The 22,257-nt window shown below is 45.5% G+C and overlaps 9 protein-coding genes across 9 annotated transcripts; 2 read left to right on the top strand and 7 right to left on the bottom strand.

Annotated features, from left to right (window-relative positions):
* Positions 1-23: 23 nt before the first annotated feature.
* On the bottom strand, positions 24-2,418 carry V1513DRAFT_437756 (Endonuclease/exonuclease/phosphatase). The gene is made up of 4 exons (XM_066896964.1): positions 2,283-2,418; positions 1,433-2,220; positions 316-1,381; positions 24-261 (listed from the first exon to the last, which is right to left on the bottom strand). The coding sequence occupies exons 2-4, from the start codon at positions 2,109-2,111 to the stop codon at positions 210-212; spliced, it is 1,797 nt and encodes a 598-aa protein (XP_066756002.1). The 5' UTR covers positions 2,112-2,220; positions 2,283-2,418; the 3' UTR covers positions 24-209.
* Positions 2,419-3,047: 629 nt separating this feature from the next.
* V1513DRAFT_374243 (LYR family protein) lies at positions 3,048-3,418 on the bottom strand (the record flags this gene model as incomplete). The annotated part of the gene is made up of 3 exons (XM_066894844.1): positions 3,048-3,118; positions 3,175-3,290; positions 3,360-3,418. The coding sequence occupies 3 exons, from the start codon at positions 3,416-3,418 to the stop codon at positions 3,048-3,050; spliced, it is 246 nt and encodes an 81-aa protein (XP_066756001.1).
* Positions 3,419-3,705: 287 nt separating this feature from the next.
* Positions 3,706-5,701, bottom strand: V1513DRAFT_437750 (peptidase M18). The gene is made up of 6 exons (XM_066896963.1): positions 5,611-5,701; positions 5,302-5,551; positions 5,172-5,246; positions 4,676-5,117; positions 4,470-4,627; positions 3,706-4,409 (listed from the first exon to the last, which is right to left on the bottom strand). The coding sequence occupies exons 1-6, from the start codon at positions 5,648-5,650 to the stop codon at positions 3,902-3,904; spliced, it is 1,473 nt and encodes a 490-aa protein (XP_066756000.1). The 5' UTR covers positions 5,651-5,701; the 3' UTR covers positions 3,706-3,901.
* A 187-nt stretch (positions 5,702-5,888) lies between these two features.
* On the top strand, positions 5,889-7,782 carry V1513DRAFT_394714 (WD40-repeat-containing domain protein). The gene is made up of 4 exons (XM_066895347.1): positions 5,889-6,134; positions 6,192-6,313; positions 6,369-6,904; positions 6,958-7,782. Exons 1-4 carry the CDS (start codon positions 6,025-6,027, stop codon positions 7,714-7,716), a joined length of 1,527 nt encoding a protein of 508 aa, XP_066755999.1. The 5' UTR covers positions 5,889-6,024; the 3' UTR covers positions 7,717-7,782.
* V1513DRAFT_477355 (nucleolar protein 14) lies at positions 7,716-10,661 on the bottom strand. Its single transcript, XM_066900239.1, has 4 exons — positions 10,324-10,661; positions 10,134-10,268; positions 9,037-10,074; positions 7,716-8,990 (listed from the first exon to the last, which is right to left on the bottom strand). The coding sequence occupies exons 1-4, from the start codon at positions 10,585-10,587 to the stop codon at positions 7,839-7,841; spliced, it is 2,589 nt and encodes an 862-aa protein (XP_066755998.1). The 5' UTR covers positions 10,588-10,661; the 3' UTR covers positions 7,716-7,838.
* A 52-nt stretch (positions 10,662-10,713) lies between these two features.
* Positions 10,714-11,541, top strand: V1513DRAFT_437742 (Fcf1-domain-containing protein). Its single transcript, XM_066896962.1, has 3 exons — positions 10,714-10,883; positions 10,959-11,048; positions 11,110-11,541. Exons 1-3 carry the CDS (start codon positions 10,796-10,798, stop codon positions 11,469-11,471), a joined length of 540 nt encoding a protein of 179 aa, XP_066755997.1. The 5' UTR covers positions 10,714-10,795; the 3' UTR covers positions 11,472-11,541.
* Positions 11,483-15,410, bottom strand: V1513DRAFT_394706 (glycosyl hydrolases family 38 N-terminal domain-containing protein). The gene is made up of 3 exons (XM_066895346.1): positions 15,154-15,410; positions 14,356-15,083; positions 11,483-14,294 (listed from the first exon to the last, which is right to left on the bottom strand). The coding sequence occupies exons 1-3, from the start codon at positions 15,294-15,296 to the stop codon at positions 11,812-11,814; spliced, it is 3,354 nt and encodes a 1,117-aa protein (XP_066755996.1). The 5' UTR covers positions 15,297-15,410; the 3' UTR covers positions 11,483-11,811.
* An 89-nt stretch (positions 15,411-15,499) lies between these two features.
* V1513DRAFT_437734 (uncharacterized protein) lies at positions 15,500-19,232 on the bottom strand. The gene is made up of 5 exons (XM_066896961.1): positions 18,414-19,232; positions 17,873-18,338; positions 17,739-17,816; positions 17,458-17,685; positions 15,500-17,406 (listed from the first exon to the last, which is right to left on the bottom strand). Exons 1-5 carry the CDS (start codon positions 18,970-18,972, stop codon positions 15,783-15,785), a joined length of 2,955 nt encoding a protein of 984 aa, XP_066755995.1. The 5' UTR covers positions 18,973-19,232; the 3' UTR covers positions 15,500-15,782.
* Positions 19,233-19,314: 82 nt separating this feature from the next.
* On the bottom strand, positions 19,315-22,211 carry V1513DRAFT_437730 (uncharacterized protein). The gene is made up of 9 exons (XM_066896960.1): positions 21,960-22,211; positions 21,801-21,900; positions 21,571-21,748; positions 21,120-21,524; positions 20,146-21,068; positions 19,831-20,094; positions 19,695-19,780; positions 19,596-19,636; positions 19,315-19,542 (listed from the first exon to the last, which is right to left on the bottom strand). The coding sequence occupies exons 1-9, from the start codon at positions 22,022-22,024 to the stop codon at positions 19,424-19,426; spliced, it is 2,181 nt and encodes a 726-aa protein (XP_066755994.1). The 5' UTR covers positions 22,025-22,211; the 3' UTR covers positions 19,315-19,423.
* Between the last annotated feature and the right edge of the window lie 46 nt (positions 22,212-22,257).

Here is a 22,257-nt window from a genome sequence, read left to right as displayed (position 1 = left end):
TGCGAGTGTTACACAGTCAATCACTTCGGGACATCTCCATTATATCCTTCGTTCCAGCATTACCATGATTTAAGACATAAGAACAATATATAGATACATTAAGTACACTAGCCAACAATAATGTCTAATTATACATGTGAAATTTAGGATACAGTACAAAACGCTAATTACATCATAGAATACACAACTCGCGAAAACAATCCAACAACCTAACCCGCGTTCACCTTTTTAAACTGGAACTGCGAAAGAAGGGAAATATGACTAATAAATGTTAATACCATTTACTGGGTAGAATTAGCGAAAAAAATGACATACTCTGATGGGAAATGGGCATTCGGGAAACCTATCACTTTCGACATGTACTCTTTATCTGGTTCTCCTAGCAACCCGGTCACTGTAAAACTATTTGTCGAATACCAGATGTAATCGACAACATCCGTGAAAGTTGGCGTGCAATTCGTAAACGACAGCTCGCCGATATTTGCGTATGACGATCTGAGACCAAACGGATGATTAATACCACTTTCTGTAAATTTACCGTACTTGTATCCTTGGAAATCCGAATGATCGCCAGGAACGAAACCTTTGGATAATAGCTGATATACGACACTATCGGGTGTCGAGTTAAAGTCGCAACATATTAACATAGGAATCTTCTTGCCAGACGTATATTGACCTTTCATCGGAGAGTCATCAGGCAATGGAAGTTTCGCAAACTTGTCAGCCATGACCTGGAGCTCACCCAGCAGCAGCCCAGCCTGAACCAGTTTAACATCTTTATGTATTGGGTCCCATTCGATATGCGCATTAACGACCATCAGCCGATTTCCAGTTTTTTGATGTTCCAGAAAGCAAACTGTGGCGATGTGGTCTTTTGTCGCAACTCTGTTGAATATATCGGGATAATTCTTCAGACTATCCTTATCAGGAACTAGTAAAGCGCTGTTCATCGCGACGTGCTGAAACTCTATAGGTTGCTGGTCGATCAATTTGAACGCTGACTCTTTGTAGAATATGGCGCAGCCGTCTACTTTTTTTCGTTCAGCCTCATTCATCGTCTTGGCTCTGGATTTGGGCCAGTGAAATGCCGTGTACTCTTTTTGGGAGAATTCAGGCAACGACAAAAAGTCTTCGACAGTGGCAAGGTCTATTTCCTGAAGGCACATTATATCAGCGTCGTAAGAGATAATCTCCTGTTTAACGCTTTCTCGCCGGAATTCCCATTGCAATGCCCAGGCAGGTGTGTAGCCGTATACTCTGGTGTATCTATCATGAAGGATGTTGTATGATACTACCGAAAATATTCCTTCTTCGGCGCTGTCCTTGTCAGACTCTTTGTCTTCTAAGACAATCCAATCTCTAGGTGAGGGTGGTACGGGAGCTAAGCAATGTTAGCGGATTTAAATATAGGGATTACACTAGAATAACTTACCTGGACCATTGTCCCTAAGTTCCCCGATTACCCCGCGCGTCCCGTCCTTAGCCATCAAGTTCTTGATCGATTCTGGCAAAGGATTTCCCTCGATTCCTAGAACCTCTAACCTATACAACATTCCCATCTCTGGCGGGAGGTTTTGTATATTATTGTCGATAATTAGAAACATCCTTAAGTTTTTCATCAGTCCTATTTCTGATGGAAGCGCCATCAAAAGATTTCCGGAGACGTCCAATATCGTCAACTGTCCAAGCTCGCAAATGGCACCGGGAAGTGATGTGAGTCGGTTGTGATTAATGTATAACTTGTCCAAAAACTGGTAATTAAATAGAGCCAAATTCAAATTCCGGATTCCTTGTCCACCTAAATCCAAAGCTGCCCAGTCTTGACGCTTATCTTTTTGTTTCTCGGTCTGGACTCGTTCTAGTCCTTCTCCTTCTGCACCTTCGAGCCTTCTTACGCTAGGAACTTTAAAGGACGATGATCCGGTTAATGGCGAGCTCTGGCCATTCTGAGCCCCATTAAGCAAACTCGCTGGACTTTGCAGTGCTAGGCCCGAGGGTTGAGTTCCTCCTCTCGAAATGGTGGCCGCGGCTCTGGCATGGTGATGCGGGGAGCTGCTTTGCCGAGAAAGCTGTGCCAGGTGTATCTGGTGTTGCCAATTCGTTGATACCATAAATGCTGCCAAGTAAACTATATATAGTTGATGTAGTTACTTATACTCGGATGAAACTTATGCAGATGCTTTAGAAACAGATAAGCCGACGCACGGCGGAGGCATTGACCTGGTGATCCGAGGCAGTTAGCTTAATTTGATCAACAACTCAATAGCATCGGCCCAACAAACCGGTTATATGGTATTATAGCGAAAGCGATTGAAGACCGGGCAAGTTCGAGGCGACTAATAGATAGACTCAGATCTGAATTTGTTATAGTTTGAAGGCGTTTGACAGATGGTACTGGGCCGTTGTCTTCGAAGTGGATCATGGGCGGCCACGCCAGCTTGGGCAATCAAACTCTGTTCTCCTCAATAAGATTTCTTAGGTGTGTGGATACAACCAACTCCACTCCATGACTTCAGTTATTCTCAGATGCTCAAATATAATTGATTTCAATAGCTACAATACACCCTGAGACATATTATTTAGACCTGATTTCATGCACATAAACAATCTCCTCATAATCAAATATGTTTTTATTGTTAAATTCCGTGGCATACAGATCAACACCTATGCTTGTAATACAAGCTGCATTTGACAACGACAATGTAATCCTACATAGTTAGATTGCCTGCAGATACCGGCCAAATCATGTACGGCTCGGTAGTGTATCGAGGTCGAGAGTAAGCTGAAATGTCAATACACCGATTGATACCGGCTGCGTGATCATTTTGACAACTATCATCCTAACGCAGTCCAGTGTCTTAATAAACATGCTGGAACAATAGCCGAATGGTTCAGGACTAATCCAAATATCCCGCATGACCTAGTCGCGCAAATCTTGACGAGTGTAATCATTATCTATCGCAATAGAAGTTCGAGCACCGTGATGCAGCCATACAAGACGAGTGTATCTTTGAAGCTACTGGCACTGCAAAAGCGCTAGATCGAAATCAATTATCCTTCTCGTAATATCGTTGCTTCATTGCTCGATATTTCCGTACATAGTACAACGCAGCTATTTCTATTGTCGCACTTCGTTATAAACTTATCACAGTTATCATCAATTTACCAAATTACCTCTTTCTATATACTCAGCAAATTTCAATTTCTGCTCAATTTCTTTGACATCGGTCAATCCTGCATTCTTCTTGAACCCCGCATGTAAATTTTCTCGAAAGTATTTGTAGCCTCGGCTAAACGTCAAAATTCTGTGTTAGCAAGCAAATTAGATCTTGCAGGTAGTTTGTATAGAGCTAGCGTACGGATACTCGCGTCCCATGAACAGTAGTTGTTTATATTGCCTTATGACCTTAAATCGCATATCTTCCCCAGTCACCATTTTGAGATTGCTCATAATCCTCGTCTTATCAATTAATGCCTCGATCCTCGATCTAGCGTAAGTATTTTTCAAAAATTTTGTTTTGTACAGTGTACCATTCAGTCCGCTTTACAAGCTCGGGATTTTGAAGTTGGTCACGTCAAAGTAAATAACCCAAATATTTATCGACGGCGCTTTGGCTCCACTTTAATCTATTGCATTTCAAGCGTCATATGCAACACATTTACGCTTAATGCTCGTTTACTTGGAGTTGAAAATTCTAAGAATCTAGCCACTTTATGAATGCATTAATGAGATTTTAATGTAACATGCTAGACCCCGCTACCATAATCCACGCATGACAGCAATAGCTCTAAACCTCCATGACCAATGGACATACTTAACTCGTACCGCCAACACACTACAAAAGCTACAACTTGGCGAAGTCATCCATGGACACACCCGTCATTCTAACCAATAAGCATCTTAATCTACGAAAATAGTCTCCTCGATCGTTGTGTAGTGATTGAAGTAAGCCGCGAACAAAGAACAGGCATGCTCAACATCTTCAGATCCACCCGTCTCACGGATGGAATGCATACTAAGTTGAGGATTGCCGAGATCCAAGGTACGAGTACCGAGTAGAGAAGCAAGAGCAGGTCCAATTGTGGAACCGCAGGAAAAATCATTGCGCACAACGAACAACTGCAACGGAGTCTTACTGATCTTGGCGGCCTCCTCGACCAAAAGAATACCAGGAGAGTTTGTGGAGTAGCGCTGGTTGGCGTTAATCTTAATGACAGGTCCCTTATTAATCTGGGGCCTGTGGGTAGAGTCGTACTTGCCCGAATAATTTGGGTGGACGGCATGAGCCATATCGGCAGAAATTAGGAAAGACTTGATGGCAGTCTCTTCGTAAAACCTGCTGGTAACGGCGGCGTCTTCATCGGTATCGATTGCTGGGATCGCCGACAGCCCAGAAAGCCTCTTGACACTAGAACATCGGGGTCAGCATATTGGATAGGCACACACTGAATGTCTCACTGCATCTCACATGGAAGGCAAGAAAGATGATCGGGCGCCTTGGGCACTCTCAGACCCAATTTCCTCGTGGTCAAAACAAGAGATCAACCGGATAGCAGAGTCACCTTCAAGCACATTTCCAGCCTCCAGGCTGTCAATAAGACCACGTATGGCACAGTAGGACATCATCTAGAGAGATAAATCAGACGAATCTTCCATATTATGCTGAGCACATACCTGGTTGTCAAGGCGTTGAGAGAAGATAAACTCGTCCGAGATACCGCCGAAAGTGCTGGTATGGGTGTCGTACAAGATGAGCTCGAAATCGCGAACAGCGCTGATAGGGACACCAGCAGCCTCAGCAATGAGAGCGATGACTTTAGGCTGGTGTCGCTCATTCATCGAGGCAAGCGGTCGAAAGGAAGGCTGCTCCTCAACAGGAGGGTTTTCGCTAGTCTCCGACTTATTAAGGATGTCCTCAGCAAGGCCGGCAATTGGGAAGAGCTGAGATTCTTTGTTGAACTCGAATTTGGTGTTCGCATCCCGGTCCAAGTGGATGGCCAGAGTGGGAATTCTCAAGATCGGCTTGTTGATCTTGATGAGCTTGGGAACAAGTTTGCCGTTTTCGGATATGTAGACTCTGCCAGCAATACTGAGATCGCGATCAAACCATGTATGCCTGCTATGTTAGCCATGATCAACGCACGTTTCCTATAAATTGAAGAAATCATACCAAAGTCCACCACCGTAGAGCTCGACACCGATTTGAAGGTAACCTTCCGACGACGACTTCGAGACTGGCTTCAACCTTCAACATCAGTTAGCAATATCCTTCACCAAGACAACAGCATAAATGCACCTACCGCAAACTGGGACTGTCAGTATGGGCACCAACGATAGCTATACCATTGCCACGCTTCCATTCATGGCCGACGGCGAATGCGATGATACTGCTGCCGTTTCGGGTGAGGAAGTACTTCTTTCCCTTCTCAACCTTTCCGCTCCATGAGTCGCGCTCCTTTAGCTCAAGAAAACCCGCGTTTATTAGGAGTTTCTTTGCATTATCCACAACATGGTATGGGGTTGGAGAAGCGTTGACGAAGGCGAGAAAGTCTGTCAATTGCAAGTTAGTACGCGCGCCGCGCGACCAACGTCATCACCACATATCCTACCAGATGCGTATGCCTTAGCTCTAGACATTTTAAACACCATGTGGCAGTAACCTAGCAAAGACAGATTGAATCGTTCTGATGCACGCAGCGTTGGAACCGGATGGAGAAATAGCGTGCGGCGTTTTACAATTGAGCGCTGTTGTGATGACAAACAAAGGGGATAGTACTGGCACCAGCCACGCCAGTATGAAAGAGTGGCTGGACAAATGTGGGGCAAGCCACCGCAGAGTTAATTGGGAAGTAGTAATCTTGGCTACCGGCCATTGTTCCATGTAAATATTGAATATTCAATCAAGCTGCGCTGCCTTTCGCGTCTAGCTTGTCCACTTATCCTCGGCTCTTAGGCTTTTCTGGACTTGCAATTGTCAGTTTCAGACTGTACATTGCTCTATTAGTTGCTGTCCGAAAGTTATTATGTCTTCTGAAGAGGACAGAGCAAGACCAACTTCCACGTCGACGCAGTTGCCATATCAACGCAACACTTCACCAGAACGAAAACGAATACGAATATCCTACAGCGATAGGTGTGTGCAATGCCAGCTATTACTGGGAAAGTACTAATTGTTAATGAATCGGTGTAGATATATTCCGAACCGAGAAAGCGTCAATTTACAAGCCGGATTCAGTCTGAAGACGGAATCTCCTGCTACAGTTGAACGGATAGCGAATCGACTCACAGAAAATGAGCTAGACATTCAGAGAAGTATGAAACTTTTTTGAACCATATCTTTAAATGCAATATGCTGACACCGTCTCAGTCGAAGAAGCCAATCGAACATTTTCGGAGGTTTTGCGATCAGAATTATTTGGCGATGAAGTTCCCTCCAGTGAACCAAGCCGGACGCCATCGTCCTCAAATTCAGATATGATTAGCGGTGGGTCAGTCACTCCACCACGATCACACACCTCAGCTCCATCCACGCCGTCTAGAAATTTATTTACTTTCATGTCACCCTCAGCAAGGAAGACTCCCACAAGACAGATCGGTGGTGCCACGCTTGATGTTGAAAATGAAGTGTTCTCTCTATCCCCCGTTAGATTTCACTCCCAAAAGATGCTCCTATCACCACGCAAACAGCTTCGCTCAATCTCAAAAGTTCCGTTTAGGGTTTTGGATGCACCCGAGTTGGCAGATGATTTTTATTTAAACTTAGTTGACTGGTCTTCTACGAATATCCTGGGTGTCGGTCTTGCACGTGCTGTCTATTTGTGGAATGCCTTTACTGGTACCGTTAACAAACTTTGCCAATTAGGAGAGCATGACTTGGTGACATCTGTGGCTTGGCTGCAAGAGGTAACGTACTATTCTAGTAGTGCTGTCCGGTGACATGGCCTGACGTCTAATAGGGAAAATATATTGCGGTCGGTTCGCATCGTGGCATCGTTCAGATATGGGACGCGGAAGCACAACGAAAATTAAGAACGATGGATGGACATGCGTCCAGAGCTGGCTCGTTGGCATGGCATGGGCATATCCTATCCTCGGGAAGTCGTGACAAAACCATACTGCTACGAGACGTCCGCGCGCCGGGCTCTTATTTCCGACGATTAACCGGCCATAAACAAGAAATTTGCGGTCTGAAGTGGAGTTACGAAGACGATAAACTAGCATCAGGTGGCAATGACAACAAACTTTTTGTGTGGAATAGCAGCGGCGAATCTCCATTACTTAAGTTCACGGAGCATGTGGCGGCCGTGAAGGCTATCGCATGGAGTCCTCACCAGCGCGGAATACTAGCATCTGGAGGAGGAACTGCAGATCAGCGAATAAAATTTTGGAATACGATGACCGGTCGCCAAATCAACGAGATAGATACTGGTAGCCAAATATGTAATCTGGTTTGGTCGAAAAATTCCAACGAAGTCGTTTCGGCACACGGATATTCGCAAAACCAGATAGCTATTTGGAAATATCCATCGATGCGGCAAGTCACAGCACTCACGGGACATACATGTAGGGTGTTATATCTGGCGATAAGTCCGGATGGACAAACGATCGTCTCCGGGGCTGGTGACGAGACTCTGAGGTTTTGGAATGTGTTTGGTAAGGGTCGGCCGGAGTACAGGGAGATTACTTTATTGGACGTCGTTCCACAACTCAGGTAGCGAATAAAGCTTTTACTATGACAAACGTTTATCTGTATACGGTAAATAATGCTAAACGTTTTGCACATCTATTTGCAAATGAATATGCCCAAACAATACATCTGTAAAGGACACCAAAAATTTTAGCCTTGCGAAGCTACTGTCCTCTCAAGTCTAGCAAGCATCTCGTGATATTCTTTGTCTTTCTTCTTCTTCTCCGCGAGCTTTTCTCTGGCAACAAAGGCGTTGTCCTTTCGAAGTTCGCGAAGAGCACCCTTCCGCTCTTTCTTAACTTGTGCCTTCAACTTGCTGATCTCTTGTCGCCGCATATTTGGATCGTAAGACTTCTTGTCAACGGAATAATTAACCTCGAATTTAGGAGCATATGTCGGAATAGGGATAGGTTTGTGCTGCTGTAATGCCAATGGTTTTCGATTAACGGTTTGCATTTTTATAAGATTCTTCAACGAATTGGCATTTTCATTGACGGCATGTGCAATGGGCCCGAGAGCAGCGGCCCGTGTTGGCGACTTTCGCAATTCCATTTCCAGTATCTCAAGAAGTTCCAAAGAAGGCATGAATATTTCCTTGTAAGCATCCTTGCCCTTCCACAATGACGAGAATAATTTCAGGCTGTCAAAGTCGGACTTGACTATTGAAAGCGCGAGCTGTATTTCAGCAGGAGTTGACAACGAAGTCAGCGGTGTATCACACATAATGTCCGACAGCTGTAAGTTTCGGAGCGAGATCGAGTGGTGATCGCCTTCGATAGCAAGCTTCGTGACGGTCGAAGGCAACGGGAATCCTTCAGGAATGGCTGACTGTTTAATACATGACCATATTGACCAATTGATGTGGTTTACGGCTTCTGGGACATATCTCCTCGAAAGAGTCTGATACTTGCTAAATAACCGTGCAAGCAAACTACCAGCGGCAAGCTCACCAAGTGTCTTAACAGGAAACTGAGTAAGATGCTGGCCCATTAGCAGCATCGCCGGGGTCACAACGAGGTGGAAATGATCCGAAGTGGAGAAAACGACCCCTATCAGCGCAAACAGCAGCATATCTGAGGGCAGCGGATAATCGGTTGGCTGATCTCTGTCTCTGACTATAGCAGCTTGTAAGCGATCACGAACCTTAGCCAGCTGCTCTCTGAAGGCCATAGCCATTGGCTCCGGGTATGCCTTTGCCAGGTCATAAATCTTCTGAATCAGTTTGTTGAACGATTCGTTGTTGAGTTGCAGTGGCTCATCGCTCAAATTCACAACGTGCTCCAACAGGATTGGGGCAAATTTCTAATAATATTAATAAGGTAGCCCTTCACCTGAACAATCAACCTACCATTAGCTTTTCTTTATTGTCCTTATTTAAACTTGGATGATGCAGCGTCAAAATTCTCTCAACAATCACGACTTGATTCTCTATATTATGTTCTCCGAAAATCGACTGAAGCTCCTTATATGACGACGGACAATTGTAAGTGAAAGCTAGTCCTGCATCGACTTGAGGCCTGCTCTCGGACAGCTTGGTTTTTGACTTTGTCACCGACATCACTGCGGATTGCGCATTAGGAATTGGCTGCTCGTCGTCCGACGGGATGTCTTCGTTGGTAATATCAACTTCTTCCTCTTCGGAGCCTTCCATTTCTGAGCCTTCAAGTTTCTCGCCCGGCATTTCATCGCCACTATCCGACTCGTCTAAACCTTTGCCGAAACCAAATTCAGCAGCATCGTCATAGACAAAGTCGTCACCCAAATCATCAGCTTCAGGTACCAAACGTGTCTTCCTCCCGTCATCTTCCTCCTCACTGAGTTCTCCTTCCATGCGACGTAGCCGCTGTTCCTCTAGTTCCTTTAACCTTCTGGCATTCTCCTCTGCAGTTTCCTCCTCCGTCTTGGTTCGGTCACTCGGTTTCGCACGACGATCAAACACCATTTCCCGAACATTGGCGTCATATTCTGTGTCTCTCTCTGCATCCTCAGGCACCGAACCTGGCTGAGCCGAAGCAGAGGTCTGAAATAGCAACGATTGCAGATCATTAAGCTCACTATCCAAGCTTTCAATTGCTTCCAGATCCTCTTCTTTTGCCTTTTGTCGCTCATGTTTGTACATTTTTGATTTTGCGATAATTTCCTTCATGACCTCGTTTTTGCTTTTTTTTCTTTCTGGCTCTTCGATATCAGATTCGTCGCTGGTATAATTAGGGACCGGAGAGCGTCTCTTCAGATCGCTATTATCGTCGTTTGCAGAAACCGGGTTACCAGAATCAAAGTCGTCGTGATCAAGTGACAGAGATTGTCCGAAATGGGTGAGCGTACCAGCGTCGTACAAATCGTCATCTTCGAGGTTGAACAGAGTAGATGATCTCGAAGATCGTGCCTATAATCGATCGTTACCAGATCATTCGTTATATCCTGCGCTTCGAGAAAACTGCATACCTGTCGCTCCCGAGTAAATCTTTCAAGCATTTTCTCCTCAGGTGTCATCGTAGAATCAGTCTCACCGAATCGTCTATCGATAACAGCACCGACTTTATTCTTCCTCTCCAGCTCCTTCTTCAAAGTCCTCCGTCTCTTTAGTACGAATAGTTAGCACTCTCATCTACACACTGACAACAAAAGTACATACGTTCTCTTCCCCAATCTGCTTACTTAACCCTGGCTTGCCGACGGCACCTTGAACTTTCCGTCCTAAAATATCTCCATGTTTCTGCCTTGTAGTCTTAATATCAAATGGATTAAATTCCTCTCGAATGGACTGCAACAGCTGATCCTTGTCCGCGCGAGTCGAAGCGGGATGCCGCTTTTGCTGCTTCTTCTTAACGTTTGTTTGTCCAGTGAATCCATTCGACTTCAGCCTCTCTTTCAACTGTTTTAACTGTGATTTACCCATCCCGGATCACAATCTTGGACTCCGCGATGCAGTGTGGTGAAGGTATCCGTACACAGGAAAATTATTCTTGGGAGTTAACTTTACGCACTCCAGGTCGCGCCGCACGTTGGCCTCATCACTCCGAACTCATATTCTAAATTTTTTCTTGGTGCCCAAATCAGTAGCCATCCCAGTTTTTTTCTTTCTTACGATCTATTGAACAAACAACATGCGGCAGAAAAGATCAAAGAGCTATCGCAAACAGATGGCTACTTATAATATGTCGTTTGGATTTCGACAACCATATCAAATACTAGGTGCGTGTTCGATGTAGATGTTCTGCCTGACGATTAGAGTTATGTTTATGGATTTGTGTACTGACTACGAGTCAGTGGACGGAGATATAATATACGATGCAACAAAGTACAAAATGAATTTAGAAAAATTATTAGAGAGCGTCGTCCAAGGGAAAATTAAACCAAGTAAGTCTTAAGCGTTTTCGCCGTCAATTTCCAGATCAGCATACTGAGGCAACTAATTCAGTGATCACGCAATGCTGCATTAAATCACTATACGACCGAGGAGAAGATGCTAAGGAAGCTATCGCACTTGCCAAAACATTCGAACGGCGCCGGTGTAATCATCTTGAAACCCCGCTGTCGCAGGCAGATTGTCTCAACAGTGTAGCGAATGTCAAAGGGACCAACAAGCACCGATATGTTGTCGCGACACAAGATCCTAGAGTCAGGAGTCAGTTTAGAAGAATACCGGCTACGCCAATGATATACATTAATCGCAGTGTTATGATTATGGAACCTATGAGCCCAGCCACAGAGGCGGCAAAGAGGCGACTGGAGGTAGAAAAATTATCGGCAGGATTGAACAATCCTCGGTCTCGAGGTTAGAACGATAAGATCATCAAATATACGATAGTACTCATGGGTATTTGGTCAAATAAAAATCATAATATGGATAGTCCAGAAGGGATTCACCTCCTGCGTAGGCGCACTGTGCGAAAGATAAAACAATATCGAAATACGGCCACAAAATGACTGGCATCGAACAGGACATATCCAATTAATGTATTGATACCCTATGTTGGACATTACGATGGCGCAAATTACACCAACCATCCAAATAAGTAAACCCTTTTAAGCAATCAGAATATAGGTATCTGACACAATTTTGAAGCATATTACAACCCATCGAATGTACACTTTCCCAAAATATATCTTGACACAATGCTCACGCCAACTGAATCTTGACGGTGGAGACCTCGAAAGCGCGAAGGCTGATAGGGATCTTGTGAACATTCTTTTTGTTGATCTCGACAGTCTCAAACTCAATCTCGTCTTGTTCGTCTTCCAACAGGTTGGACCAGTACACTTTCTTGACCGGCAGAGTGGTCGAGATGGTAGCCTTGGTCCTACCGCCGATACTGTCGTAGACACGGAGGCATATGGACTTACCTGGCTTAACAGGCAAGTCACCACGGCTAGTATCGACATCATCCTCACCTCTCTTGATATTAGAAAGGATGATATTCGTATTGTTATCAATGCTGACGGACGACAGAATATCCTCGGCCGGCTGGATAGCATTCATGGGAGCAAAGAAGGTCCTGACCGGATAGTTGTAGTTGTATGCAGCACGGACAATCTCGGAGTTGATTGAGCCCTTGTGGGGCAAAATGGCATACTTCATAAAATGGTGGCCCATATCAGCATGTCCGTCGGGAGCCTTGGGCGACCGGAGCAAACTCAGTCGCTGAATGTTTCCGTGGGTAGCGAAGCCATATTTTGAGTCGTTCATGATGGTGACGCCATAGGTGGCCTCAGAAAGATCCGCCCATTTGTGACAGCAAACCTCGAACTTCGCAACATCCCAGGAGGTGTTAAAATGAGTGGGACGCTTGATCAAACCGAACTGGGTCTCATACGAGGCAACGTCGGAATGTACATCAACTGGGAATTCAACCTTCAAGAACTTGTGGTTCTCTCTCCACTCAACTTCAGTAGTAATGTCAACATAGGACGAGCTCGTGACTGGCTCGGCACTCGCAACGCTGGCCGCAGGAGGAATGCAGGCATCAATTGAAATGGTCGACTTGAGCCAACTATTGTCGCTGATCTTCAGCTCAACGATAACCGACGCACGGAGAGGACCACTTTCACCAATGTGAACTTTGGCTCCGCTGAGGTAACGTCTCTGGTCCAACGAGTAAACTTCAGTATCCCAAGCCTGGAAATAGAGAGGCTTGTCATCAAAGATAACAAATTGATTGGCCTTCCCGCCATCCACGAGAACTTCACGGTCCTCTACTTTATCCCAGAGACTGGTGATTACACCTCCTTCAATTGTAACTTTCAGCTTCTTGTTCTCTAATACAAAAACCCCAGGCTTAGTTTCATTGACAGTCGCAGCAGTCTCTGCGGTGGCCCTGATGGCCTGAACTGGCTTTAGCAGACCAGAACCGGTAGTCTCCATAACAACGTACTGATACTCGGTGCTATCAGCAGCCTTCTGGGAAAAACACTTGCCATCCGTGACAGCAGACTGGGGCAAGGCCAGAATCTCCTGTCGGGACCAAGGAAGAGTGTTAACAGCTACAAGCTCTGAATGAGTGGTAGGTTCCTCAGAAAGACCAAGAGCGTCGGCGGCCTCCTTAACAAGCCGTGCACCCTCTTCAGCGACTTCAGCGTAGAGTTCCTTTGCATCATCGTAAACCATCTCGATTGCAGAGCCTGGAAGAACATCGTGGAACTGGTTCAAGCAGACAATCTCCCACAAGTCGTCAATGCGTTCCTTGGGGTACTTAAAGTGTGGATTGTGCATAGTCGCAAGAGTCGACAGATACTCAATATCGTGGAGCAAAATCTCCGATTGTCTGTTGCCCTTCTTGATATCACTCTGAGTAGTGTACGTACCACGGTGGAGCTCGAAGTAAAGCTCACCAACCCAGGTAACGAGATCCTTGCCATTTGAAGTAGATTTCTCGAGCTGGTCGAAATACTCATCGGCAGTGTGCCCCATCTTGACTCGAGGAAGTAATCCAACAGTGTCCGACAATCCACGGTAACGACGGAGTTTCTCGAGCATAGGAGCAGTAGGACCACCACCACCATCACCGATTCCGAAGACCAAGAGACCAGTCTGATCATGCTCAAGATTCTTGTGGTTTCTGAGAGAGTTTGAGACTTCACTGAACTCGACACGAGAAGTGTAGGTGTTGGCAGGGGGCATGTGGCATAGTACCTGGCTACCATCCAGAGCCACCCAGTTGAATGTGCTGTTCGGGAAATTGTTGATGTTGTTCCAGGAAAGCTTCTGGGTCAAGAAGCGAGACATTCCGGCACCACGGCAAACCTGAGGAACTTGGGGAGAATATCCGAATGTATCGGGCAACCAATAAGTAACCGATCGCTCACCGAAGTTACTCTCGAAGAATCTCTGTCCAAGCAACATCTGACGGACGAGAGCCTCACCAGAAGGCATGTTTGTGTCATTCTCGACCCACGAACCACCAATGAAGTTGAATTTTCCATTCTTAACCTCCTTCTTGATTTCTTCGAATAAATCGGGGTACTCTTCTTTGAGCCATTTGTATTGCTGCGCCTGAGAGCATGCGAAGCGATGCTCGGGGAACTGACGAATCAAGGCAATCTGCGAGGCCCATGAACGAGCAGTCTTGCGGCGCGTCTCTGCGTAAGGCCAAAGCCAAGCGGTATCTTGCTCCATAATTAGCCAATCGTTGTCCGACCTTTATATTCGATCAAGTAATACGCTTACCAATATGGCAGTGACCGATAGCATACACAAAGGTCTTCTGACCTGATTCATAAACGTCAGGAGAGTCTATCGCCTCACCAAGATATGACTTGGTGATTTCTCTGCACTTCTTCAGAGTCCTCTTATCTTCAGGGTCGAAAGCATTCATGACATCGTTGCAGACCTTGAGCGCAACATTGCTCTCCCACGAGTCCTGGTCGAGTTGACGAGCCGCATCAGCGATGATACCGAAATCGAGATAGAGAGCTCTCGCATCATGACATGGAGCAACGAGATCCGCATTGGACAGCGCGAACCAACGGTTGGGATCAGGTGGCTGGATCTGATCCCGATCGCCGTTACCGAACATGCCGTTGCAAGATGCCTCGATGTAGAAGGTATGCCATTCGCCATCCTTCCATTCGTTTGGAATGGGCCACACGGGACGCTCGTCGTCACCCGTCAATCCTTGGAGAGGCAAGCCCTCAGTATTGTAAACAAGACCTTCATTGTGGTTCTCCCAGTGAAACTCGAGCTGCTTGTTGTTGAGCCAGACATCCTTCCTGGGAACACGCACCTGGATACGGAACCAGTGAGTGCTCCACGAAGGACCAAAGGCCTCTCCTTTGCGAGCCGGTCGAAACTTTCCTTTGATAGCTTCCTTGAAATGGGGACGCTTCAGGTCGGGAACGGAGTAGACCTCTAGACGGACATACTCGTCGTCGGAAACGCGAGCATCGTCAAGGACGCTAAAAGCAGAGAAAAGAGGCGGTCAGTTAGATGTTCGAGGAATTGCGATAATAGGAAATGCGTCCTTACGCTGGCAAATTGAAGAGCTTGTAGGGACCGTCGCTGATGAACTGGTTAATGCGCTCTTTGTAGATGTCGCGAACCTTCTTGGCTACGGGCCTGTTGTTTAGCTGGGGGTATGACTGCGACGGCATTGTGGTGGTGACGTCCATGTTCGTGGAGACAGAAGACGAGGTTGAACAGCAGCGTCGAGGAGTTGGACTGAATAAGTTGCGGCAAACGTGTGGATACTACTTATGCGCCCTAACCCTCAGCAAATATTAGACTATGGCAGGCGTGCCCGCAAAGCCTTCGCGTAAGCACTTCTCAGCACGGTCCAGTACACTGAGAGCGGATTGTAGATAGATATCAAGGCCGACAGATGTAATTTGCCTATTAATAGCAACGCCAGAGATCTAACAATAAAGCAATCAATTGTAAACGAACCAACACCTGTAAAAAAAAGTAAATAATACATAGTATATAAAAAGATACGCATAGTAGTACATGAAAGCCGCATAATTTACTTCCGATTTAAACATCACTAACTAGTTATACAAATGGGGAGATAGCAGTTCATACACAAAACAATAAACTGTAACTAATACAATTCAGGAAGAGAGCAAAATATTCTTGCCATTTGCGCAAAGCTAATGACCTCATCTTCTCGACCGAATTCCAAACTGTGCTTCTCGGATCAAACGCTGCATCGCCTCGTCATTTAAGTCCAAATCCGTAGTATTCGGCACTGCAGCTCCAGATCCACTCTTTTTGTCAGAGTTCTGGCGACGCGAGCTATGTCCTGAAGACGACTTTTTCTTAGAGGCCATCGTGACGCTTTCTGCATCAACCACTATCGGATTCTTCCTAGGACGACCCCGACCACGCTTAACAGATGCCGACGTCTCTTGACCTGGCGACTTCTGCTTATCATCACCATTGGCAGGATTCCTATCCAACACCGAACCCGAGAACCTCTTTCCACCCGGCGTTGACTTACGTCGAGATCTTTGTCTGTCATCGTTTTCCTCTTTGACCACATGCCTATGTGGAATGGAATGCCGGCGGGGCGTGCCGTGCAACTTGTCATTGCCCGATGTCGACTGAGCTTCGCGAATACTTCCTCGAGTCCTTGAGTTGTGAAGATCCATTAACTCCCGATAGAGCACAAAATTTTTCTTTGACTCCATGCTAGCGAACGTCTCTGCAATTTCGCCTTCAATAATTGTAGATGCTTCGCTAACCGCGTCAGAATCATAGTCAATGCTGTCGAGATCTAGACTAGTATCATCGAAACCGTCCGGAGGTGGCGACAGCTCTTCAGATTTCTCGTCAAAGAACGGTTCGTCACGTTTAATGATTGGTGCATGCCCGTCCAGTATCTGAACCATTGAATCAGCTTGGTTTGTCGCAGCAACTTCGCGCTGCAGCGTTGGAATTGTGATATCCGCTTGCGTCAGTACCGGTGCTACTTGCACTGTGACATTTCCTTCGACCTTTTCTTGAAGTACCTGTTCAAAAGGAGGCGTTGATTTTGGCTCGGATTCTTGCAGAGGCGAAGTAATTGCAGTACTCATATCGGCCATTTTGTCAACTGCCAGTTCAGCCTCGAACTCCTTATGATCTGGCTGTTCGGTTTTAAGGCTGGCCAAAGACCTCGATGAATGCGCAGCCTCGACGTGATTGTCAACACTACTATCCGCGGCAGTATCATCGACCCGTGTCAGCAACTTCGCACGCGGCCGCTCGAACGATGAGAGCGAACGCTTACGTTTTCTCGAAATCTTCAATGTGCTCATTTCTTTCCCGTTGGAATCCTCAAGATCATCATCGGTCGCTTCAGCCCACTTAAAAGCGGGGACGTTTGCCACAGATGTAACCCAATTTGCAAACAACTTTGCGAATCGAACTGCATCTTTCAACGAACCTGGCATTGACCCTTTCGCAGCCTTGACTTCAAACGCTGTAGCACTCTTGGACTGCCCTGATGCTATAATCGCCTCCTCATGAAGATATGAAGCAAGATCAACCAAGCCTTGCAGCTCATGGTGGTCAATTCGAAAATCAGGCTCCTTTCGTTGCCGGTCCATGTAGTCATTTGCTGCTAACCAAAGTACTTTTGAAAATAGAGGGAATCTGAATTTCCGTGGAACCTTCGTTTTCTTCTCAATCTTCGCAATTTGTATTTCCATCGATATGTCACGCGCTGTCAAGAAATTGCCTCCAATGACCAAAGAGTCGACCGGTGTGTAAACTGCATGTATCCATCCAGAGGGAATGATCCTAGACACAATTAGCCCGATAGCCTTACAAAAAAATCGCCAAAACTATTACATAGTATCTCCCTTCGTAAGTTGAACCTTATGGCATTCTTTTATTAAGTCACCAAAGAATATTTTACTTTGATCACTAGATAGACACCAGTGTTCATATTTCGACAAATTTGCGGGAGTAGGCGGAGCAAATAAAAAGACTTTCGATCCTTCAACAATGTGGTAAAAAACTGACGAGCCGCCGAAATCGATGTGAAAATCTGTGTACGCATTCTTAACGGACATTAGACTTCAATCTGTTAGCTCTGCTCGCGCAGGTGTGTAACAACAGTCAAGACATACCAATATAGTGATACTTTTGGCCACTCTCCTTTGTCCTTCAACTCATCGAGCCACACTTTCTGGACTAAATCCATGTCCCTGAAATCCAATTAGGCACTTTTTAATTATCAGCGAAATTTCTGCTCCTAACGTACCTGACAAATTTCGGTCTCTTGATCAAGTGCCCCAATTTTGTATTGCTAATCTCCAGGCTAATAACGTTCCTTACCCGATCCCTTTGATCAGCAGGCTGCTCGTAATAATCCGCCCACCGTTGCAAATCCCAATTAGGTGATTCATGTTGTGTCGGAACATCAATAACCTCGACTTTAGCCTCCCCACCAACCATATTCGCGACATCTCTCACAGTTAAGCTTCGCGGGATTTTCAGGTCGAGACCATCTTTCCTGTCTTTGGGAACAACAACTGGCTGCGAAACACCACCCATTTCCGCGAACTCGCGCGTTAGCTCGTAGCCATTAATTCGTTGAAAGTCATCTTTGTGAAATTCTCGGTTCTGAATGATCTGGCAGTACGGATGCTCGTCCGTAGTTACGCTTTCTCCTTCGTGAAGCGCAACATAGTCGACTGCGGCGTGTTTCCTCTTGGATTTCCTGAGCACTTCAAAAATTAAAATCCAAATCTTCTAATTATACCCAACAGGATTTCACTCAGGACGAAAAAAAAAATGCTTACAGGTTGAAGGACCATGTGTCAGAGCACACTTCGGGCAGTGGAATTCATCCACGTTCTTCGCTTCCCTGGTCGACAGACCAACACAGGCGTAATGAAACCACTGCTGACACACAGAGCATTCAATCCAGTCGACTTTTCCTTGTGGTGAAGTCTCCGGAGTGCATAGGCTGCAGTGATCCCAAATTTCCTGTGATGAGCTGATGCCATTCACTTCCTGTGATAAGTACGGATTCTCCACGGTGGCGGTTCCCTCAACTTTTGGTTTTGCAGGAAGGGGAGAAAGATCTGGAGGTGAATACGGTGACGGCTGTTGTTCGACAGTTGTCTGATTTTGGTGGTAATTTGTAGAATAGAGAGTGTAGGAAATGTCTGGAGAGTTCGCTGGCGAATAAACAGAACTCTGGGTAGAGTTAAGCTGAGCCTGCGGCGCCGCCGGCGCGCTGTATTGCTGATTGATGTGACCATCTTGCTGCTGAACATATATCGACGATGTGTTGAAGTAGGAGGCAGCATCTAGAGCTGCGGCCTCGAGTAGTGTCTCGATGCCACTTCGTTCCATCTTGAGAAGATGAAGTTCGAAGTACGCGCCGACACACCAAGCCTCGCGCCGACCTCTATGACACTAATAAATAGAAAGAAAGCAATAATTGCTCCAGATAGCTTGTGCACGACGTCAAGCGAAACCGAGCCGATGATTTGGGAAGAAGTGTTGTAGTGAGGAGCGATCCAAAACGTCAAGGTGTTCCATGGAAGTTCGTGACTGACGTGAAAAGACGAGACGGATGTTGTGGTCATCGGTCAGCCCTTTGGTTGGGACATTCGAACCCTTGCCCAAAGAGAAACCTGACTGAGCCAGCCAACCGATTGTGAGGAGTCTACTAGGGGACAGTTGGATACCTCTATGATCAACAAAATCCAATGCGATTTATATTAACGATCCAATGAACGCCAAATACACCAAAAGTAACAATATGTATAAAAATAAACCAGCATATTACAATGCTACGCATTTATTTCACATCGTCTTTCTTCTCAAGCCCGGCACATAGCTCCACAGGGACACTTGCTCCGACAAGCACATCAATCCAAAGTCTCTGAGTGTCCGACAGACGATCATTTTCCGATTTTACTGGATTAATTATTAGTATACGGAACAGAGCAATGAATCAATGCCTTACGAACCTTCCGAAAACAGGCATTTCTTCTGCTCAGGTTTCCAGAGGCTATTAAATCGCAATGTCAGTCTCTCCCTTCTTATTATCACGCAAATAATATACTTACAAAAGATCTGGCATTCCAGCAGATCGATGGCCATATTCCTCGCAAAGAACTTTGCATATGGCCGACAAAGCATGTCCGCCAATACACTGGTCACAGTTAATCAGCTACCCCGAAACTGAAACTGCGCCAGACATACCTCCGTGGCCTCTAGTACTTCCTGAATATCAAAATTCCAATCCATTCCGACGCATTCAGTTTTCCGCTCAAATTCACGATCATAAACTTCAAAGATAAAATCTGCTGCCAGATTATTCTCAATATCAGCAAGTCTGCGATTAATTTCACTGGCTCGACTCAGATAGAAGGCTTCGGTGGTTAAGTCCAACGGAGCTCTTTGGAACTCTGTCTCAAAAACATATGGCACTGGGAGAAAAAGAATATCCCAGAAAATATATGCAAACTTATGTAATTAATATGCAGGCAAGTAATGACTCGAAAAATTTGTACTTACAATTGTCTTGATTATTCCGCCTTCAGTATGATAGCCTTTCCAGCCCAGGGCCCTATAGTTTGAGAGGCACATCTCTTCTACCGAACACTCCTCTCCTTCGAGATTCCGCCAGATGGTCTTTCGGCCAATTTCTACTTCGGATATACGGGTACCATAGAAAGTCCTGCAAATTGGTTCCTTAAGAGCCACATGGAAAAACACATGCTTATCTTTCGGTAGAACACGCAACTCCCTTTCTAGTCGCATGATTCGCTTTTGTAAGTCGTAGTGATAAATCATATGTGTATCAGGATCTTGCAGACCTTCCTCGCATGTTGCTAGTGACTTTCGTTTCCAACGGCGGACTTCCTTGACGTTCTTTTTATCATCGCACATATACAAATTCTCAATAAGTGCTTTCCTCTGGTACCAATCTCCCCTCTTCCCGCGTCGATATATGCGCTGACCTAGTAGTGCTGTGTAAATACTATATGCTTCTCTATGTCGAGCAAGCCTGGATAAAACCGTAGCTAGCTTATACATCATTCTCGTATAACTCCACGCGGCGGTGAACCTGATCAAGTAATGATCGCGCTCTTCATTGTGACCTACCTGAGTTGAAGAGAGACATCTCTGCCAGTGTTCATTTACCGGTTCTAAAATATCATATAAAATATGCAATTTAGGTGTGATATTTCCAGAATTGAATATATCATCGACTTGCGACTGAATCTCCAATGCTTTTTCATAATCCAGCAGATCCTGCCTATTGAGAAAAACTTCTGTACTGCGGAACACCATGTATTCCGGAAAATTCCTCTTTGATATTCTTGCAAGTATCAATTTTCTAAGAGATTTCTCAGTGAAATCTGTGGCACGAAAAAAAACCAAATGAGCTCTCTCGAAGACAGCGATAGGACCTTCACACAACATGACACATGGGCCTAGACCAATGTAAGTAACGAAGGCAAAGACCTTTAGAAATTGTTATATACCTAGTACTTCCATGGACTCATTCAATAATTTATGCAACCGACTTCGTCTTCGACCTTTCCCGTCGTAGAGCAGCGATAATCCACTTTGAGATAGGTCCAAACATGATTGGCCTTCAGATTGGGTTTTCAAAGCCCAAATCATCTCGTTCTTATTACCTCCTTTAAATCCTTTGTAATTCAACTGCGTACCAAGGCACTTTAACTCCTCAACGCTGAAAAGGGAGAGAATCTCCTCTATATCTATATCAGGTACTGAAGATAAACTTGAGGCAAAAATACTAGATTTCACGAGCCCCATCCACGCCCCCTCTAGATCCAATATTTCCCTATAACTTAGCATATCGATCCGAAACCACTTATTGCGCCGACGAAGAAATAACCGAACATAAAGTTTCTTGCAGTCGTCTTTAAAATTTAGCTCTTTTCACGAAACAATTAAAGAATTACAGACCTTCGAGGTCCTTGAATGCTTCGAAAACGCGGTGCTCATTGTCATCAAACAGATAACTCTCGTTTTCCAGGACAGTGTTTAATGCGGTCAAAAACGCGTCGACATAAAGCGTCCACTCTACTTCCTGAGAGTCTTCATCCGCTATTTCCTGAGAGTTGTCATCCGTTGGGCTATCCGTCTGTTACTTTTGTTAACACAGTTCGCGCAATTGTAGCAATGGCGCGTCATACCGACAAGCGGTCGGATTCATCCAAAACATCAACAATATCGTCACCAGGCTCGTCAAATTTAGGTCTCTTAAATAACCGCTGCGCTATCCCATTCTCATCTCTAGAACCGTGACAAGTTAAAAATAGTTATAAACTGCGACGAAACTGTCTGGCACCCACGTGAGCTCGCAGAGAACAGGTCGTTCCTCTGGACAGTCGCCGACAGGACCAAAACTGAACGACATTTACTATCTTGCAGTTATAGTATCCTCAATGGAAAAATAAATGGCAAGAAAGAAGGACGGTGGATGCGTAGTGCATATCAACAACCTTGACGCCTGTCGGGCTGCAGTAAGACAGCAATGGTAATCAAGGAGGATGCGAAATGAGCGCAAGGAATCGCGTTCGTGGCGCGCAGTCACGATGTATGTGAGAAATACATTTAATTATTGTTGATGTAAGCACAATGAGGTTTGTG

This window comes from Lipomyces chichibuensis, assembly GCF_038497645.1.
Source record: "Lipomyces chichibuensis strain CBS 12929 unplaced genomic scaffold V1513scaffold_3, whole genome shotgun sequence".
Classification (NCBI taxonomy): domain Eukaryota; kingdom Fungi; phylum Ascomycota; class Lipomycetes; order Lipomycetales; family Lipomycetaceae; genus Lipomyces; species Lipomyces chichibuensis.
The sequence above is the reverse complement of the archived record's forward strand: the minus strand, read 5'-3'. Positions and strand labels throughout refer to the sequence as shown.

Bases quoted from the DNA above. Each gene is read 5' to 3' on its own strand.
- V1513DRAFT_437742 (XM_066896962.1), top strand. From the start codon at position 10,796: ATGCGGCAGAAAAGATCAAAGAGCTATCGCAAACAGATGGCTACTTAT. The intron at 10,884-10,958 runs GTGCGTGTTCGA...ACTACGAGTCAG, and splicing joins ACAACCATATCAAATACTAG to TGGACGGAGATATAATATAC. The intron at 11,049-11,109 runs GTAAGTCTTAAG...CAACTAATTCAG, and splicing joins CCAAGGGAAAATTAAACCAA to TGATCACGCAATGCTGCATT.
- V1513DRAFT_394714 (XM_066895347.1), top strand. From the start codon at position 6,025: ATGTCTTCTGAAGAGGACAGAGCAAGACCAACTTCCACGTCGACGCAG. The intron at 6,135-6,191 runs GTGTGTGCAATG...GAATCGGTGTAG, and splicing joins CGAATATCCTACAGCGATAG to ATATATTCCGAACCGAGAAA. The intron at 6,905-6,957 runs GTAACGTACTAT...GACGTCTAATAG, and splicing joins CTGTGGCTTGGCTGCAAGAG to GGAAAATATATTGCGGTCGG.
- V1513DRAFT_477355 (XM_066900239.1), bottom strand. From the start codon at position 10,587: ATGGGTAAATCACAGTTAAAACAGTTGAAAGAGAGGCTGAAGTCGAAT. The intron at 10,075-10,133 runs GTATGCAGTTTT...GATCGATTATAG, and splicing joins GATTTACTCGGGAGCGACAG to GCACGATCTTCGAGATCATC. The intron at 8,991-9,036 runs GTAGGTTGATTG...TAATATTATTAG, and splicing joins ACAATAAAGAAAAGCTAATG to AAATTTGCCCCAATCCTGTT.
- V1513DRAFT_437756 (XM_066896964.1), bottom strand. From the start codon at position 2,111: ATGGTATCAACGAATTGGCAACACCAGATACACCTGGCACAGCTTTCT. The intron at 1,382-1,432 runs GTAAGTTATTCT...AACATTGCTTAG, and splicing joins ACTTAGGGACAATGGTCCAG to CTCCCGTACCACCCTCACCT. The intron at 262-315 runs GTATGTCATTTT...AACATTTATTAG, and splicing joins AATGCCCATTTCCCATCAGA to TCATATTTCCCTTCTTTCGC.
- V1513DRAFT_437734 (XM_066896961.1), bottom strand. From the start codon at position 18,972: ATGGAACGAAGTGGCATCGAGACACTACTCGAGGCCGCAGCTCTAGAT. The intron at 18,339-18,413 runs GTAAGCATTTTT...TAATTTTTGAAG, and splicing joins GACACATGGTCCTTCAACCT to TGCTCAGGAAATCCAAGAGG. The intron at 17,407-17,457 runs GTAATAGTTTTG...AATTGTGTCTAG, and splicing joins CTTACGAAGGGAGATACTAT to GATCATTCCCTCTGGATGGA.
- V1513DRAFT_394706 (XM_066895346.1), bottom strand. From the start codon at position 15,296: ATGGACGTCACCACCACAATGCCGTCGCAGTCATACCCCCAGCTAAAC. The intron at 15,084-15,153 runs GTAAGGACGCAT...CTCTGCTTTTAG, and splicing joins AAGCTCTTCAATTTGCCAGC to CGTCCTTGACGATGCTCGCG. The intron at 14,295-14,355 runs GTAAGCGTATTA...TTATGGAGCAAG, and splicing joins TATCGGTCACTGCCATATTG to ATACCGCTTGGCTTTGGCCT.
- V1513DRAFT_437730 (XM_066896960.1), bottom strand. From the start codon at position 22,024: ATGTCGTTCAGTTTTGGTCCTGTCGGCGACTGTCCAGAGGAACGACCT. The intron at 21,901-21,959 runs GTGGGTGCCAGA...TCACGGTTCTAG, and splicing joins CCTGTTCTCTGCGAGCTCAC to AGATGAGAATGGGATAGCGC. The intron at 19,637-19,694 runs GTAAGTATATTA...GCGATTTAATAG, and splicing joins GCTGGAATGCCAGATCTTTT to CCTCTGGAAACCTGAGCAGA.
- V1513DRAFT_437750 (XM_066896963.1), bottom strand. From the start codon at position 5,650: ATGGTGTTTAAAATGTCTAGAGCTAAGGCATACGCATCTG. The intron at 5,552-5,610 runs GTAGGATATGTG...TGCAATTGACAG, and splicing joins AGCTAAGGCATACGCATCTG to ACTTTCTCGCCTTCGTCAAC. The intron at 5,118-5,171 runs GTATGATTTCTT...CTAACATAGCAG, and splicing joins CTCTACGGTGGTGGACTTTG to GCATACATGGTTTGATCGCG.